The 17,745-nt window shown below is 37.9% G+C and overlaps 1 protein-coding gene across 1 annotated transcript in view; it reads right to left on the bottom strand.

Moving 5' to 3' along the window:
• prex2 (phosphatidylinositol-3,4,5-trisphosphate-dependent Rac exchange factor 2) overlaps window positions 1–17,745 on the bottom strand; it is a 106,537-nt gene that overhangs the window by 62,619 nt on the left and 26,173 nt on the right. Inside the window, exons 6-13 of the mRNA XM_027174633.2 lie at window positions 15,456–15,617; window positions 11,191–11,324; window positions 10,998–11,101; window positions 6,932–7,081; window positions 6,515–6,659; window positions 1,177–1,277; window positions 782–885; window positions 612–661 (exon numbers count right to left, since the gene is read on the bottom strand). Coding sequence (XP_027030434.2) covers window positions 612–661; window positions 782–885; window positions 1,177–1,277; window positions 6,515–6,659; window positions 6,932–7,081; window positions 10,998–11,101; window positions 11,191–11,324; window positions 15,456–15,617 — 950 coding nt within the window. The remainder of the gene's footprint in view (window positions 1–611; window positions 662–781; window positions 886–1,176; window positions 1,278–6,514; window positions 6,660–6,931; window positions 7,082–10,997; window positions 11,102–11,190; window positions 11,325–15,455; window positions 15,618–17,745) is intronic.

The raw sequence follows: 17,745 nt of genomic DNA, 5'->3' as shown, positions 1-17,745 counted from the left end.
ATCAGAATTTTGCTTGTTTCAGGGCCAGAAAAAAAAGATTTGTAAACATGATGGTAAATAATGGAATTTAACTAATGAATAATTAGGAGATATATATATATATATAAACATTTATAGCAAATGTTATCAGAATTGTGGTGGAGCCTATTTCAGGGTCAGAAATTATGTAACCAGAAGCCTGAAATAAATAAACTGTCAAGATATATTGCATTCAAATAATTCAAATAGTATTTTATCTAAAGAATCTTTAGGACTATCTTTGTGACCCCTGGACTATAATCATTTTTACAGTGTACAGACTGAACCTTTAAGACAACAAAACAACAAACACAGCATAAGTTAGAATGCATGGTAAGGAAGACTAAAACTAAAGAAATACTTGCAAGTGCATTTTTTTCTGACATTAAAAGGCATTTTAGTTGTAGCACAGTGTCCTCTTGCTATATTTAGAGAGGAATAAGTAGCTAAGCAGCAGCAGGATATCAATCACAGCTGGTCGCGCACACGCGCACACACACACACACACACACACACACACACACACACACACACACACACACACACACAGAGATAGATATAATGGAGCTGAACTGAGAGAGCAGTGATCTTACCTGATCACTGGTGTGAAAAGACTGTGGAGCCGGCAGAACAGCCTCACACCCTGAGGCGAGGGCAAGAGAGATAGAGAGAGAGATAAAGAGAGATAAAGAACGCTCGTTAATAAACAAGTCTGCTATTTTGCAGACTGTAAGAGACACTGTGGGGCATTTTGTAAAGTTACCTTGGAGATGACATCCTGCATGTCGCTGCGTGGATGGTACGTGCCGTCGTCGTAGCGGAAACGATAGAGCACCGGCTCAGATTTGAACTGGTGCTTGTCTGTCACTGGAAACAGAAGAAGACATGGGAAAAGAAATGGCATGATTAGGAAGAAAGTATAGGAAAAAATGTTGGAAGGAAATTTGTGTTGACAGCTCACAGCTCACACCTCTATACAGTGGCACACAAAAAATGGATTCAAATAATGAATAATGGCTTCAACACAGAGTTTTTTTTACTCAGCAGAATTCGGCCTCAGCTGGGAGACACACTGTATTGACTTAGGATTTTTTATTTTATTTTCAGAGATAAAAAATATAGAACAGAATGTTGTATTATTTATGTGTGAATATTTACCGTGGTGAATGATGCCATTCTCTAGCAAAGCCTGACCCAGATGAACACCTTCTTCAGGGTTATCTGTCTCTCCAATTTCCATCAACCAGGCCACAAACTCACTGTGAACACAAAGCAAATTCAGCCAGGAAACACACTCACACACACACACACAAGCACAAGCATGCACACACTCACACACAAACACATACAAACTCATTACACACATATACACTCACAAATTCGAGGAGAAACGCAGTGCCCACGGACATCATGATCAAGATAATTTTTTGATTATTCTTGACTCATGATCAAGACAGGAGCACTTTTTCTACATAACAGTCATCCAGTTGAGTTAAGAATCAACCATTAAAGCAATCCAAACCCACTGCAGGACACACACACACACACACACACACACACACAAAACTAATGAACAACACACAAGCGCCTGCAGCATCACAGTGCGGAAAGCCAGCCATTGATAATGAAACACTAATGTGGTTTTAAAAACTCAATATTAATCACAACAAGGAAGAAAAATAACAAAGAACAGACAAATTGAGACAAATTCTTTAATCTAGTGTTAATCCCAACATCAGCCCTCCCTCTTCCTCTGTTCACTCTCCATCCACTCAGCCACCCACAAACATAAACCCTAAAACACACTTGGCCAGCTGAAGATCAAGCCTGAGGTTGGAGTTTGTGTTTGTGGAGCCCAGTGGTAACAAATGATACCGCAAGAGCGCCATAACACAACAGGCAGGCCAAGTTCAACATGTCTCATCCTGACTCTGACCCTGTGTGTGTATGTTGTGTATTAGGGAGGCTGTGTGTGTGTATGTGTGTGCATGAATATGCACGTGTGTTAGTGTTTTTGTTATATGTGTGTATTTATGTATATATGTATGTGTGTGTTTGTGTGAATGTTTGTATGTATCCATGTGTGTGTGTGTGTGTGTGTGTGTGTGTGTGTTCTGTGTACGTTTATGTACAGTATGCGTGTATGTGTGTGTTTGTGTGAATGTTTGTATGTATCCATGTGTGTGTGTGTGTGTGTGTGTGTGTGTGTGTGTTCTGTGTACGTTTATGTACAGTATGCGTGTATGTGTGTGTTGTGTGTAAGTATATGTAGGTGTGTGTGTGTGTGTGTGTGCTTTACACAATTTACACCCTGCACAATAATTAGGAGAAAACTGCGAACATTTTATTTTTATTATTTATTAATATTTATCCTTTCCTTTAAATGCAGTTGAAATCTCAAATCTGACTAATCAGAAGTTGATGAATTTTCTCTAACAGCAGATCTGACAATGAAAATCACAGCTTTATTTTAATACTATACTATATAGTATACTAGGACTAGTAGACTATACTACTAAGTCCAGTCTTAGTATCTTCTTCTTATCAGTTTTCCTTTACTTTCTTCAGTCCAGAGTTGGACTCTTAAACATTCTGCACAACAACTCTCCGTTTTGTGGACGAGCTCTCAAACCCATCTAAAGCCAACAAAGACACAGCGTACAGCCATAAAGTTCATGACTTAAAATAGCTCTCCACTTAAAAGGTTTGGAGAGCATAGAGAAAAAAATCTGAGACTCGCTCCAAGCCAAAGGCAACATGCTTTTAATCAGAACAACGTCACGTTAGATTTCAAAGAAGAGACAGCAGCAGTGGCCGAGAGCGACGTTTCCAATGTGGCCCAGTTCTTATCAAGAATTGAAGCATTTAGTGAACAGCTAGTCATGATGGTCAGCCTTGGCCAGCCTTGTCCTCGTGGTGTCTTTTCATTTACAGCATTTAGCAGACACCCTTATCCAGAGCGACTTACATTTTATATCATTTTTATACAACTGAGCAATTGAGGGTTAAGGGCCTTGCTCAAGGGCCCAGCAGTGGCAGCTTGGTGGATATAGGAATTGATATCACAACCTTCTGATTGGTAGCCCAACACCTTAACCACTAGGCTATCACATCCCCCAGCTTTCCCATGTTTATTCAACTTTACACGGGTCACTGCACCATCTGGCTTCTGTGATCTCACGCACACACACACACACACACACACACACACACACACACACACACACACACACACACACTGTGCTGTATTCCTCATTATGGGAGCCCAAAGTGTTTCCCATTCTGAAGGACGATTACAATAAAAGTCAGCCACAAGTATGAAGAGTTCTGTTTGAGCTTCGGCTTTTTAAAATCTCCAGTTACAAAATAGACAACAACAGTGCTGTCCTTGTTCACGATGATGTCTGGCAGTCAGATGGAGAAGCTGGCATGACTTAGGGTAATTTGGAGTGGCATATGGTCATTGTCTCGACACACTGAGGAAGCCTCGCTGGCATTATAAAGGCAGTAAAACCCGACAGGCTCCAACTTCTGAATAGGAATCTGCCTCGTTCGTAGCTTCCTCAGACGTTTCAGACAATCACAAACAACATTATTGAAAAAAGAATTTAAAGAGCTTTCCACTTCCTTCTCGTCAATTATCTCACTCTTACATGTTGTTGTGCACAAAAAATCATAACACAGCATCTACAATTTCTGCAATCATTAGGCTACGCTTTTCCCCATTTTCCAAAACATTGTGAACATCTGAGAGTCATCAGAGTTTACAAACAGCTCCAATCTCAGGGGTTCTTTCTTAAACAAAAAGGACAAACACATTTTGTTGTTATTTCTACAGCCCTCAATAACAGGGCATTAGAGATTTATCTGCTGAAAGCTTTCTAAATCGCAGAGTCTGCAAACAAGGCTCATTCCGTACAGCTTACATAATAGATTTGGAATTTCAGGGATTTCAAACCACTCTCTCTCTCACTCACTCCTTTTCTACCGCTTATCCGAACTACCTCGGGTCACGGGGAGCCTGTGCCTATCTCAGGCGTCATCGGGCATCGAGGCAGGATACACCCTGGACGGAGTGCCAACCCATTGCAGGGCACATACACACTCTCATTCACTCACACACTCACTACACACTCACACACTCACTACGGACAATTTTCCAGAGATGCCAATCAACCTATCATGCATGTCCTTGGACTGGGGGAGGAAATCGGAGTACCCGGAGGAAACCCCCAAGGCACGGGGAGAACATGCAAACTCCACACACACAAGGTGGAAGCGGGAATCGAACCCCCAACCCTGGAGGTGTGAGGTGAACATGCTACCCACTAAGCCACCGTGCCCCCCCGATTTCAAACCAGTATTCACTTAATTTCTTAAAAAGAAAAAAAAAGGAAACAAAAAACAAGTTGCGAATACGAATTAGAGACATTTCTTTCTTCTGATGACTAAAACAAGATTATTTCAGGCTGTATTGAGTCTCCACAGAGAGATGAAATGTGTTTAACCCTTTAGTATTCAAAATTAATTTGTAAAGGTTTTGCTTACAAAAGGATCAGAATAAGTAGTTAAAACGACTGGATGACAAAGTCTGTTATTTTAATGTTTAGTTTATGGCAATAAATAAGATACACCAATACAGGTGACAGAATAAACACATTCTTCTATAACAATTATTTTTTTTCTTCAAATATTTGAAGTAGATTACTTGGTCCACATCTAGGCAGAGGTGGAAAAAGTCAACACTTAAAGGTCATCATTTAAAAACAATGAATTCTTGAATTCAAAATACATTTTTACTTGATTGCACAATAAAGTAAAACATTTAAAAATTATTTTGATATTTAAATTAAAAAATTCATTCATTTTAAGTATTGAAATTTATCGGTCATCTGTAATTTTTTCAAGAAAAATTCTAAAATATTTACCAAAAGCTATGGTACTTTGACTAAAAAAAAACGCTAGATATTTGTGTTTAGTTTTTATGACCAGATATATAGTATGCTAATGAAGTAAACAGAACTCAGAAATAGAGAGTATACAGAAATAGCTAGCGTATAACTTTGCTGACTAGCTTTTAAATTTACTTTAGCTATTTACTTTAGGAATCGATGATAGGCTAAACTGGCATTAGCAAAGGAAACACAGTTAAAGTTCATTAATGTTAGCAAAACTATCCGCAGTGGCTGAGATGGATTTCATGCCTTTTAGGTAGGCAACGTATTAAATGTTTTACTGAGGTCCATCGTCACGTTCCTGTGGCTGAACCAGTGTTTATCTTCAGACACACATGAAGAGCTATAGCATTAATTATCTTAGCAATGTAGCATGAGAAGATTACCACAGATGGTACAATTCTTTGTTTTGTTTTTTCACAGATAATCTTATTTGGATGCTAGGAACTGAAACTGTAATGAGTTTGATGGTCTAATTCAAAAATTTAATTAAGAAGACTACAACTTTAAAAAGACTAAAAGAAAAGTATAAACACACCTAAAATAACTTTAGAGTAAGGAAGTACGACAGCTCCTGTATTTTCCAACCCTGTATCCAGGTCACGGTATGCCAGCTGTGGACCTCGAGTATAACCTGTTAGCAGGGTGTGAGGCTGCTGGGATTTCATTTGGCCTGTAGTGTGCTAGAATCTTGATTTAATCAAATCGTCCACGAGAAGCTTGCGAACAGCTTGTCAGTGAAGAAACAAGATTCGTGAAGGTCTGGATTTGATTTCAGCCTCAAGCAGAGGATGAACATGAGCAGTTCTCCTGGGAAAGCTCAGAAGGAAAAGAAGATTTCCAGGAATACTAAAAATGTGCAGGCGATGATGAATGAGATCCTGACTTGAAGCAATTAATAATGCCTGCACTGTGGATATTTTGAATAATGTGTGTGAAGGCACGCCACAAGAAAGGAAAGACTGTTCTAGCTCTAACAATCCCAGTATTTAATTGTATGTGATGTTTCCCTTTAATGACCTTGTTTCCCTTCTCAAATCTCAAAAAAGTCTGTGAGGTGCAGATATTTTTACCATGAAACTTCTAAGAGACAGAGAAAGAAAAAAAACAGATCATTTACCACAGAAACCTAAAAGTGGCAAAACAACAGTAAGAAATAAGCAGGTCTTCTGTTGTTTTAAAAGCTAAAGACCTGCCCACTTCGCTTCTACAGTATTACAAATGTGAAGTCTTTGAAGCCACAGGACAAAGTTCACTTAAAAGTCAGCACAAAGTGAGAGAAATCTTTATTAGAAGCAAATGTGCATCTTTTGTGTCTTTTCCTCAAAGAAATGTGTTTTTCCTGCCCTGAAAATTTGATTTGTATTCAGTCTTATGTTAAGGTTTATCTGAATAATCAGACAAGCCTAGTTTTCATGAGTCAAATATCTAAAGATAAATTTGAGATGTTGTCTCTTCTATCTGCTCTGTTCTACCTAGGAACAAAACCCAAGCTGTATCTTCCTGAGATTCTTAAAAACACCTTGAGTCATGAGACATACCTTCCTAGGAAGCACTTGGGAAAGGTAGTGAGTTTTCGTTTCCTGTCTTTAATGAGGTGGCCTTGTTTGCTCAAGAGGTTGTATAGCTTCTCGCCTTTCTCAGAAATCATCACCCAAGTGTCCTGCTCCATCCCCAACCTCAGTGCTTCAGGAGAAAAAGAAAGAGAAAGAAAAAAAGAACCAGCAATGAGTCATATCCTGCTGTGTGACCGTGAGTAATATTCGGTTTTATACACAAATGAAATAAAAAAGGTAACATTGAATATTTACCTCAGGAAAGCTGGAAAAACAGAGAAAAAAAGCCTCTAGGCTAATTACCACTTACATTCAAACCTTCCGCTAACTGCATCTGACACATTTAATTGGATGGAGCATACATTGTGTTATGGCTCGCTGCCTGTTATTAACATTACTCACATTTTCTCCTTTCTCTTTCCTTCAAAATGGCCTCTAGCCATTCCTGCTTCTCTTCAGCCGTTTTGGCCATGCACACAAACCACTTGTTCTTTGCAGTGTTATGGATTTTCCAGCCATTGTTAACGATGTTCCCGCTGCTGTGGTAGTCCGCTGTAATAGAAAAGTAGAAAATTGAACAGCAAGCTGAGACACTTTCTCTGTCATCCCTAAAATTCTAAAGTCAGAGATATCTTCTAGCAACTGTTCAGTTCAATTCAGTTCTATTCGTATAGTGTTTTTAACATCAGAATTTGCTGCAAACTGGATTACAGGAAAGACTCAAAATTCCTGCTCAGGAACACTGCTCAAAGCATCAACTGTAAACAGACTAGCATATTTTGCCTTTAAATGACTAATATTGTATATAGTATTTGCTTTATTTAGTTGAATTTTTGCTGAGGAAAGATAGATACACAGGGGCATTTTAGCCGCTTTGCAACTCTTTTGTAACACAGAGGTAGAAAATAAAGAACTTGAACTTTTTGTACTATAATTATATACTTACTGTATGTTCTGTAAAGCTGCTTTGAGACAATGGCCATTGTTAAAAGCACTATACAAATGAAACTGAATTGAATTAAACTTCTTGCTTTTTAGGTCATTCAAATTAAAATTGTGTAGGTGGATTTTTTTCCTAATCAAATTTTTGCAATTATTAATTCCAAATTATAAGCATTAGACAAACCTAGCAATATTGTGAAAAGAAGTTCTGGGACAAACAAAAGACTTTATGACTACAGCAGCAGTTTTTAAGTATAGTATCCAGACGAGAAGAAGAAGAGTAGAAGACATATCAGGAATGAAGGAATCCCAAAATTTACTGTAAGACTCAATGTGTACACAAAATGTACTGTAAGACTCAATGTGTACACAAAATGTACTGTAAGACTCAATGTGCACACAAAATGTACTGTAAGACTCAATGTGCACACAAAATGTACTGTAAGACTCAATGTGTACACAAAATGTACTGTAAGACTCAATGTGTACACAAAATTTACTGTAAGACTGAAAAAAATACATTGGGGAAAAATGGTGTTCTCAGGAGTTCAAATATGTAATATGTCATAAAACACTACATGAAAAACTACAAGCCTCATCCATCACCATAATTAGAAGATAACGAAGAGCACACACTAAACTTCAGACTTTGAGTTTATAAATGGTATAAAACTGCCCTGATTACATTTTACAGATCATGCAGTTTCGAACATAAAACAAGTTCAAAACAAAGGCTTCAAATCACAGCAGCACTTAGAAAATGTGCAGTTTCACAATAGCTCAGTTTGAGATTTATTTATTGTGGAACGACTATAAAAGTTGTTCCACTGAGTAAATTTTTCTTATGCTCTACAAACCACCCAGCGATTCGGACTAATGAAATCTGAGGAATTACTCTGTGAATTTTATGGGAGTAAACATGCTAACGCAAGTGAGGTGGTATTTTTCCGCCTCACTCTTTCCCCTGGATTTATAAACAGAGCATTCTCTCAATTTTGATCAATCCTGGCACGTACATAATTTTTTTCTTGCGACTATCGGGCCTGAACGTTGCATTGATTTATATGTCTATAGCTCAGCTGCAAAATCAGGCACACTACACCAGAAACACAGACATATTGATCTGTTTTATTCTACCAGCAGAGCAAGCATGTGGGTCTAAGGTAACCTAGGCAAGACACACAAAATTTCCTGACTCAGAGGAAGTGTAGGTTTTGCTGGTAGCATAGATATATTGTTCTAGAGTCTAAAATCAAGGTGTAATTTTGAACTTCAGTGCTAACCTAATTACTATTAATATTGCCTAATTCGGTTAGCAATCTAGTTTAGCTAGCTAGATTAACATAGCTGAGATTTTAACCAAATATTCATGCTGTAATGTAATACTGAGGTAAGAAAGTCAAACAGTGTATTTCTAAGTTTATTTATTTAAAATGGGAACAGTGGTTATGAGTGATTAGTGACTGGGAAAAATGATATTGAGTGCATGAGTGATACTGTAGGAACAATGGTGATGAGCGATTAGTGATTGGGAACAATGGTGTCCAGTGACTGGTTGTTGGAAGAAAAGGTGACAAATTATTCATCATTAAGAACAATGGTGATCAGTGAATGAATAATGGGAACAATGATGATGAGTGATTGGTATTCAGGAAAACAGTGGTCAGTAATTAGTTATTGGAAAAATGGAGATCATTAAATGGCTGATGGGAACAATGGCAATTAATCATTGTTTGTTTACAACCTAATTTCATGCAAGCGCAACTCAGTCACACTTTATATAACCAACCTATATTCAGTATATAAACACTCAATATAACCAGCAGCTGTGATGCATGCTACAATGACAATACTGCTCCTTAGGTCAATATCATATTAATGAACAGTAGCCAATACTTAATATTTTATCGTTTAAGAATTTTAATATGAACTTAAACTTCTCTATTGATCTTAAATTCACACTGCCATTAAATGAGATATAGACACTTTTTTGTGGAACCAGAAAAAAAAACATGCTACACTGTGCTTTACACATTCTATAAAAATTCAAATGACAAATCTTTCTACTTAACCAGAATATAATATAACAAATCCAAGAGACTTCTATATATAGCTAAAAGAGCCATTTTTTAAGCCACGCATAAACCACACCATCAATCACTTACATTATGTGCAAGTTAAGCTGCAATAATAACTATATTTCCCTTATAACTGGGGAGATTGTGGAGAACACCCATGAGCCTGTGTGCTATATTTGGCTTTGTTTCCTCCCCACGCACAGAAACTGATCTCTATTTAAAAAGCCTGATATTAAATCCACCAGAGGCCAAATTGCTTCTGCAAATATAACTGATAATCAGAGCTCCTCCACAGCCAAGATACACTCCGTTCTGTGTTCAGCAAGAAACTGAGCTAAAAGGATTTGTCATCTTGCCCAAAAAAAGGCATTTTTCTAACCTTTTGCTGTTGAAGCGGTTAGATGTGAACCCCACCCAGCTAGCAAAAGAGCAGCGCCCGATATAATGTCTTGAGGTTCGATACATCAGGCGAAAAATCATCATTTTTTTCCCCTCAACTCATTTGGAAGTTGGTACTCAATCGTACCCCGATGAACAAATGGATTTAGTTACAGCACATTACAGATGGGGCACAGATGTTAAAATATAGTTATACAAAGTGAAATAAAGTTGCATACAACTCAATTACATTACCAAAACCTCAAGGCATGCTCTAGTACATTATCACTCACTAAATTACAGTTTCAGCAAGACATTATAGCTGAACAGGGGACACATCTAACCAGAAATAGCACAACACAATTTGAAAATAGCATAATATACACTAATTTATTCAAATGGGGCTTCGCCTAAATAAACATGCATTCATTTGCATGTCTGAGTTATAAAGTTAAAAAATATGATGCAGATAGAATTTTTAAAAAATCACAATAAAGACACTTTCAAGAAAATAAATAAGTAAATAAATAAATGAAATGAAATGTGTGTGTGTGTGTTTATATATATATATATATATATATATATATATATATATATATATATATATATATATATATATATATATAAAACAATTGTGAAGTGGGTGGAGGTTAGGGCCTTCATCTCAGTTGTTCAAGTTCTATATCTTTTACACATATAAATGGAGCCAGACTCATTTTCAAAAGCCTTTAAAAAGCCACTCCAATGTATCTCACTTGTTAAAGCATGACAGACTGTTTTGGTTTAATTTTCTTACATTTGTTTCCGGGAATAAAATGAAACAATTTGCTGTGATTCTCTGAGCAATTTGGGAAATTTCTGTAATGAAATTCTAATTATAAATATGAATAAGTACACATAATTTACATAATTAAATGAAATATAAGATTCATAAAGTTCAAAAATGAAATCAATTTCATAAAATAAAATAAACTGTCATATATATATATATATATATATATATATACATATATACATATATAAATTCACTGTAAACTATGATACAGACTGTGTAGACCACAAACACTCACCTGTCCCGTCATCTACATTCTCCACCTCCATCACCTCGGTGTTGATTCGTCCACGGAACTGGTACCTCGGACCCTCATTAGCCGCTTTGCTGTTTTTTAAACGTCTGTCAAGAAACGCAAACGTCTCCAGAAAGGTTCCTGATACTCTACAATGTTCTATACAGTTCATAGTTTATAGTTTCTTGAGCCTCACCTGTTCTTCTTCTTGCAGTAGACCAACAGGTTGTCGAAGAGGAAGAAGACCCGCTCCTGGATGTTCCCTGCTGAGATCTTCAGCAGCACACCCTGCATAAGCATCTCTGTACAGCTGTCTGTGATGTTAGAGCCCTGAGCAGCGTGGGAGGAAAAAAAAACATTAGGTTTCAAGAAAACCCGCACAAACAGATCACGCTGAGCTTCAGAAATCACAGAGGAGGAATTTGGAGTGGAAACGTCTTTCTCCGTTGTATGTGAATGGATTCGAAAAGCCGACTGAGTTGAGCCATGAAATGTGACATAACAAAGCTTAGATTGGGACAAGGCCAAGCCGTACAACACTAACTACTACTACAGTCACTAGTTCTCTTCAGGAATGTCAAGCAGCGAATCATCACTTAGGTCAAAATTATAACACATCCAATTTATTTAGTGTGTTTGTTTCTGCTTTGAATGAGCCATTAAAGGTAAAAAAAGGACACAATGATTAAAGAACAAACGTTGAGCATTATAGCCTGCTGCTTCTCTCTTTCCCCTGTTTGTATAAACATTACGTACGTTTCACTCACACGCCATCCTCAAAAATATTTTGAAACCAGACTGAAACAAGTGGGTTATATGAGAAGAGAGAAAAAAAAGGGGGTCAGTAGGTAGGTCTATATTTTTTTTTTTTCCAAATTTCAATGTAAAAAAAAAGTAAATCGTGGCGTCACTGACTGGGTCTTCAACCCGTGCCTTCGGGCGCATCATTGCAAACCTTATTTTGATGCTTATTTTAGATGTATTATTGTGCCCGAGCCCGTTAATATTATTTTATTGCTTTTGTATTAGTTCTTTGAAGAGTTAAAAAAAAAAGGTTAGTCTTAACGCAAATTTACAACCGGCAAGTCGGTCGGAAAAAAAAAATAAAAATATTTGAGTCGGTCCTAAATTGACAGGGTCAGTCAGGTTACGGCAAACAAGAATATTTTTAAGGATGGCCTTATTTTGTCGCCCATTTCTCTCTCTCTCTCTCTCTCTCTCTCATAGGACAAACAGACACACACATTTGTTCCACGCACATTGCGCCAAAACTTTTATGAAACTCCCTGCCTGTGTCTGATTCATCAAAATTTTTATTTGGTGCATCTGTGTTGAATCAGTCATAAAGGGCAACCCAAGTGGTGCAAAATTTGCTAGTCAGCCGCTAGTAGGCTAGTAAGCTAGCTCAGGATTGTGTCCTGCATCTTGATTTGATTCCTTTTATTCCTGGAAAAATGTTCAAGAGGAGTCAATCCTGTCAAAATATGCTTCAACAACGTCAACAACAGGTTCAGCAGTTTAACAGTATAACTTACAAGTTAGTAAATACTGTAGCAAGCTAATTCACTTGTGCTAATAACATAAAAGCAGAATATTACAAGTTCATAGTGAGATCGCAAACTGAATTTATTGCCAAAGTAACAAATCTGAACCACAATAACTTATTAAAATTAGATATCCCAGCAGAGTTAACACATACTTTCATTTTACGCTAGTCCCTATGCACAACCTGCAGCCTTCAAAAGCAGTAAAGCAGTAACATGGTTAAAGTGACCGCAGGAAAGATGTCCCCTGCGTCTCTTCTCAGTTAGCCTGCAGGCCTGTGAGGACATACAGCTGTGCATCGGGTCAGCACTAACAAGCAATCATCTGTCTCTGGAAGGCAGGATGGAAATAATGACTCTCTCCCACTCACTCACTCACACACACACACACACACACACACACACACACACACACATACACACACATCCCATATCACTCCACCCTTCCACCCACACCCTCAGCATGTAGACAGTAAAGCTTAATTGAGTCCCTGTGTAGATTTTTTAGATGAAGACGGAGCTAAACGCTGGCAATTAATAAAAGCAGCAAGACGCAAACTACATACATGATTTCGTGTGTGGATGGGAGACAACATACACACACAAACACACACACACCATACACACACAAACACACACACACCACACACACACAAAGAAACACAAATACAAACACATGAATTTTTATTTATGATCTGGAGTAATGCTGAGGCAAACTGCCATTCAAGAACCACCAATGACAAAAATGGATAACAAATCGGCTTCCAAACATGCTCATAAAAGCTATTTTGGGCGCGGCTGTGCTCAGAACAGTATGTACGCCTAATTGATGAAAGAAAAAGCCTAAAAGAACATTTCACTCATGTAGAAGCTTTGGCCGTGCAAATGTTTATGATTTCTCGCCTACGAGACCGGGTGTGGCGGCTCCAAGGGCTTACATTTGTTGCAGGGAATTAAAAAAAAATAATAAAATCTTCCAAACAGATTTTCAAACAAAAATGGGTCCAAACTCATTTTCCAAAGCCTTTAAAAAGCCACTTTAATGTATGTCGCTTGTTAAAGCATGACAGACTGTTTTGGATTCTGCGGTATGTTTTTTACGGTGGTTGATGTGGATAGAAAACCAGGTTCAGATCATTTCAACATGCGCTGAACTCCACACAAGGTTTTTTTTTTTTTTTAGCAAAATGGCTGACATGAAAAATCAGCTGTGATTCTCTGGGCAAAATCTGATTTTAGCAATTTTCGGTATTAAAATCTGGAATATTAGAAATACACCTTTGTGCTAAATAAAATAAAATAGTACTGTAATATTTAACCAGATAAAGCACTGCTGTGTTAGCATAAAACCTAGCATAAAAACGTTTGGTATAAATAACATCAGAATCTATATGAAATTCCTTAGCTAGCTAGATACAGTTACATAGTTAGCATAACAGTTTGTAGGATTATGTAACGTTAATTAACATAAGTAGCCAGGTTTTCTAGTATGCTAGCAAGCAAACTTTTTATTGCGTGACTAAACCTGGAAAGTTAGCAAAGCTTGTAACATTTGAATAAATTCATTTATAATTAGAACCATAAGTCTGTCAGAAAGTTGACATTTACAAAGCTTTTAATGAGAAAACAAAAAACACACATTTTCAGCCTGCTAACAAACAAACTGATTGTTCTAGGGTTTAACCGAATAGCTAAAGGTGGCTAGCTACACACACACACACATACACACACATCCCATATCACTCCACCCTTCCACCCACACCCTCAGCATGTAGACAGTAAAGCTTAATTGAGTCCCTGTGTACTGTAGATTTTTTAGATGAAAACGGAGCTAAATGCTGGCAATTAATAAAAGCAGCAAGACGCAAACTACATACATGATTTTGTGTGTGGATGGGAGACAACATACACACACACACACACACACACACACACACACACAAACACACACACAAAGAAACACAAATACAAACACATGAATTTTCATTTATGATCTGGAGTAATGCTGAGGCAAACTGCCATTCATAAACCACCAATGACTAAAATGGATAACCGAATAGCTAAAGGTGGCTAGCTAAGATTCGTCTTTTTTATTGTGTCATTTTTTTATTTTGTCATTAAATAATTTTTTAGCAAGCTAGCAAACATTAAGAAAGCAATTTTTTGTGTGAGAAAACCACAGGACTCTGGTGTGAGACTAGAAAATGCTGCAGTCATGTTAACAAGTGTGTTATCTAACATTAAGTGGATTATTTTATAATGTGATTAAAGCCATGCATTTGTTAGTGAGCTAGCATATGTTCAGAAAGCTTATATAACAACAGCAAGTAAGAACTAGAACTAGATCATTGTGACCGATTCAGTTTAACAGAAGGGAAGTGTGCATAAAACATGGAATGATTAAAACACTTGGTTACCAAACATTAAAACTTCTCTTGTCCACCACAACACTAGCATTTCCAATCACACAAGAAGAAGCTTTCATTTTTGTCATATACATTACGCCATAGTGAAATTATTTCTTTGCATATTCCAACATTGGAGGTCGGGGTTAGAGCAACAGTTGCATCTTGGCAGTGCTGGGGCTTGAACCCTGATTCTCCAATAAGCAACCCAGAGCATAAACTGCTTGAGCCACTACTGTCACTAACAGCACTCACAAACATCTATATCCCTCATCGAAGCCGTTAATATTTTCCCCACATTAATACATCAACACAGTTAAGAATAAAACAGCTACAGCATATGTGGTAAATACCTGTGTCAGATTGAAGTGCCACATTTTCTTAAATCCACCCAGTAAAATGAATAATTGTTCATTTTTTTATATCTTTATAGAGCTGAATGCTTTGTTGCTTATAAAATACAGAAACATCTGAGTGAGATCGATGGAGTTTTGGTGAAATGTTGTACATACCTCCCATCCCTCGATGTGCGACTGCCATTCCTCCAGCACCTCCAGCTTCTCCATCTCTCTCTTGGCTTCGTTGATGTTCGAACACACCGCCTTCATCATTTGGAGCGACTCGTACACCATGGAGTAGTCGCTGTGCTTCTTTGGTGTTCGTTTCAGCAGTTCCTGAAAACACACGCACACAAACATATGTACATACAGACAATGTAAGAGAAAAGCATACACATCTGCTTATTCATGCAACTGCTCTATTTGACAGGAAGACAAGTTTTTGACTACAGGTTTGATTGTTGGTACCAGATGGACATGTCTGAGGCTTTTGAATATACTACTGATCTCCTAGGATTTTCATGCACAGAGCTATAGAGCTGAGACAAAATAATATGCAAAAGCAAAAATAAATAAATAAATTCAGTGAGCAACAGTTATGCAGATGGAAAACAAATAAGTACTCAAAAGTCCACTGGGAAAAAAAGTTGAGTTTACTTCACGTAAATGCGTACATTGGGTAGACTTAACGCAATTAGTTTTTCTACATCCAACATGATTCGATTATGGATTTTCAAAGCCCTGAATAAAATACAAACTCACATCTGAGATGGGTATCAAACCTAAAACACTGCTGTTCTGTAACAGACACATTACTGCCACACTGACGTTAAATATTATTTATATATTGTATGTGACTAGGAGCCTCCTGGTGAACCAGGGCTAGGGCTGGGTTCAATTCCCAGGCAGGGAGCTAACCCAGTCACCAAACAGCTAACACACACTGCTGCCCCCAAGCCTGGATAAAATGAGAGTGTTGCATCAGAAAGGGCATCTGGCGTAAAAACCGAATCACTATATGACTATATGTCCATCATACAGCGTAAAAACAAACAACCCTGACAGAAACAGAAAGCAGCTGAAAGAATAGCATTCATATACTAGAATGTACATTTCCTGAAGAAAAGGTGAATGGTGCATGCACGTGGCAAGCTCCCCTCATCGTGCTGAGTGTTTAGATATATGACATGTCCATGTTGTGCTAACTTTTTGATTTCGCTTACTTTGGGGGCGGGGCTACACGTGAATACCGGGGGGTGGGGGTGGGGGGTGCCAATACTTTTGGACAAATGTTGCTACTGAAATAAAACTTTGTCTGGAGTAAAGGAGCTGGTCGAGTTTGGTGTAAATCGCTCAAAAACTTGCCGAGTTATAAACCTCCAACATTTATAATGGAAGTCTATTGGGGAAAAAAAGCCACTTTGAACTACTGGGAATTCCGGAATTCCAATCGCTTATAAAAGTCATAGCACACCTCTCCTCAATGAGCCGGTCAATTTGACACCTCATTCATGAGACTAAAACAAAAGCTGAGGGACAAGTTACGTGCTGAAGTTTTGTCCGGCACAATAACAAGAATGTTGCTACGTGAATTCACTATGCTCACTCTACATTATTCAATCTAGACATTACAAACCTGTTAAATTATGTTCACATCAGCAACAGAATCATGTTTTGTTGAGTAACATCATATTTTTATGTAAACTTATGTATATACTGTAATATGTGTGTGCAAAAGAAATACATTTGTTGTCGTGTCTGGAGATTGAGAGTTGAAATTGAATCCCAGAGATGCCGCAGCAATCCGTACTGTAGCTGGGATTTGGCTGCGTTCTCTGTGTGGGAGGAGCATTCGTTCTCTCCCTAATCAGTCAAGCTGACACTAGCCAATGGTAGATGTCTGTGAGCTCATATATGTATAAGAAAAAGATGTGATGGGCTTCTCAGAGGACCTAACTGCTGTGGGGAAATTTGTCAAGACCAAATCAGGGAGATAAATAAGTAACCACTCTTTCCAACTGTGGTCAGCAGAAAAGCATCACAGCCTCAAAGACTCAAGATTCTCCAATCGCTAATCTCCGATCTCAACACACAACTAAAGAATGTTTTTAAACAATGTGTGATTTTCACCGGTGAAAAAAAACAAGGCCAAAACAGCATTTAGAGCAGGGGTGTCAAAATCTGGCACGTGTAATTATATTTGGCCCGCGAGATCATATCAAATGTGCATTACAGCTGACTAGGCCCATGCTCCACTAATACTATAAATCCCAGAATGCCTTGCCACTGTATTGACGCGTAGTCACGAACAGCAAGCGCGCCTCATTCTCTGTTGTCTGTCGTTAAAGGCAGGATCTCCGATTTTTGAGAAATGCTTCAGAAAACTGAGTCGGGCTGTTAATAAACAAAAATCAAAACAAACGTGTAGCCAATGAGCAGAAAGGGGCGGGGCTTGTCAATATGG

This window comes from Tachysurus fulvidraco, chromosome 25 (assembly GCF_022655615.1).
Source record: "Tachysurus fulvidraco isolate hzauxx_2018 chromosome 25, HZAU_PFXX_2.0, whole genome shotgun sequence".
Taxonomy (NCBI): Eukaryota; Metazoa; Chordata; class Actinopteri; order Siluriformes; family Bagridae; genus Tachysurus; species Tachysurus fulvidraco.
The sequence above is the reverse complement of the archived record's forward strand: the minus strand, read 5'-3'. Positions and strand labels throughout refer to the sequence as shown.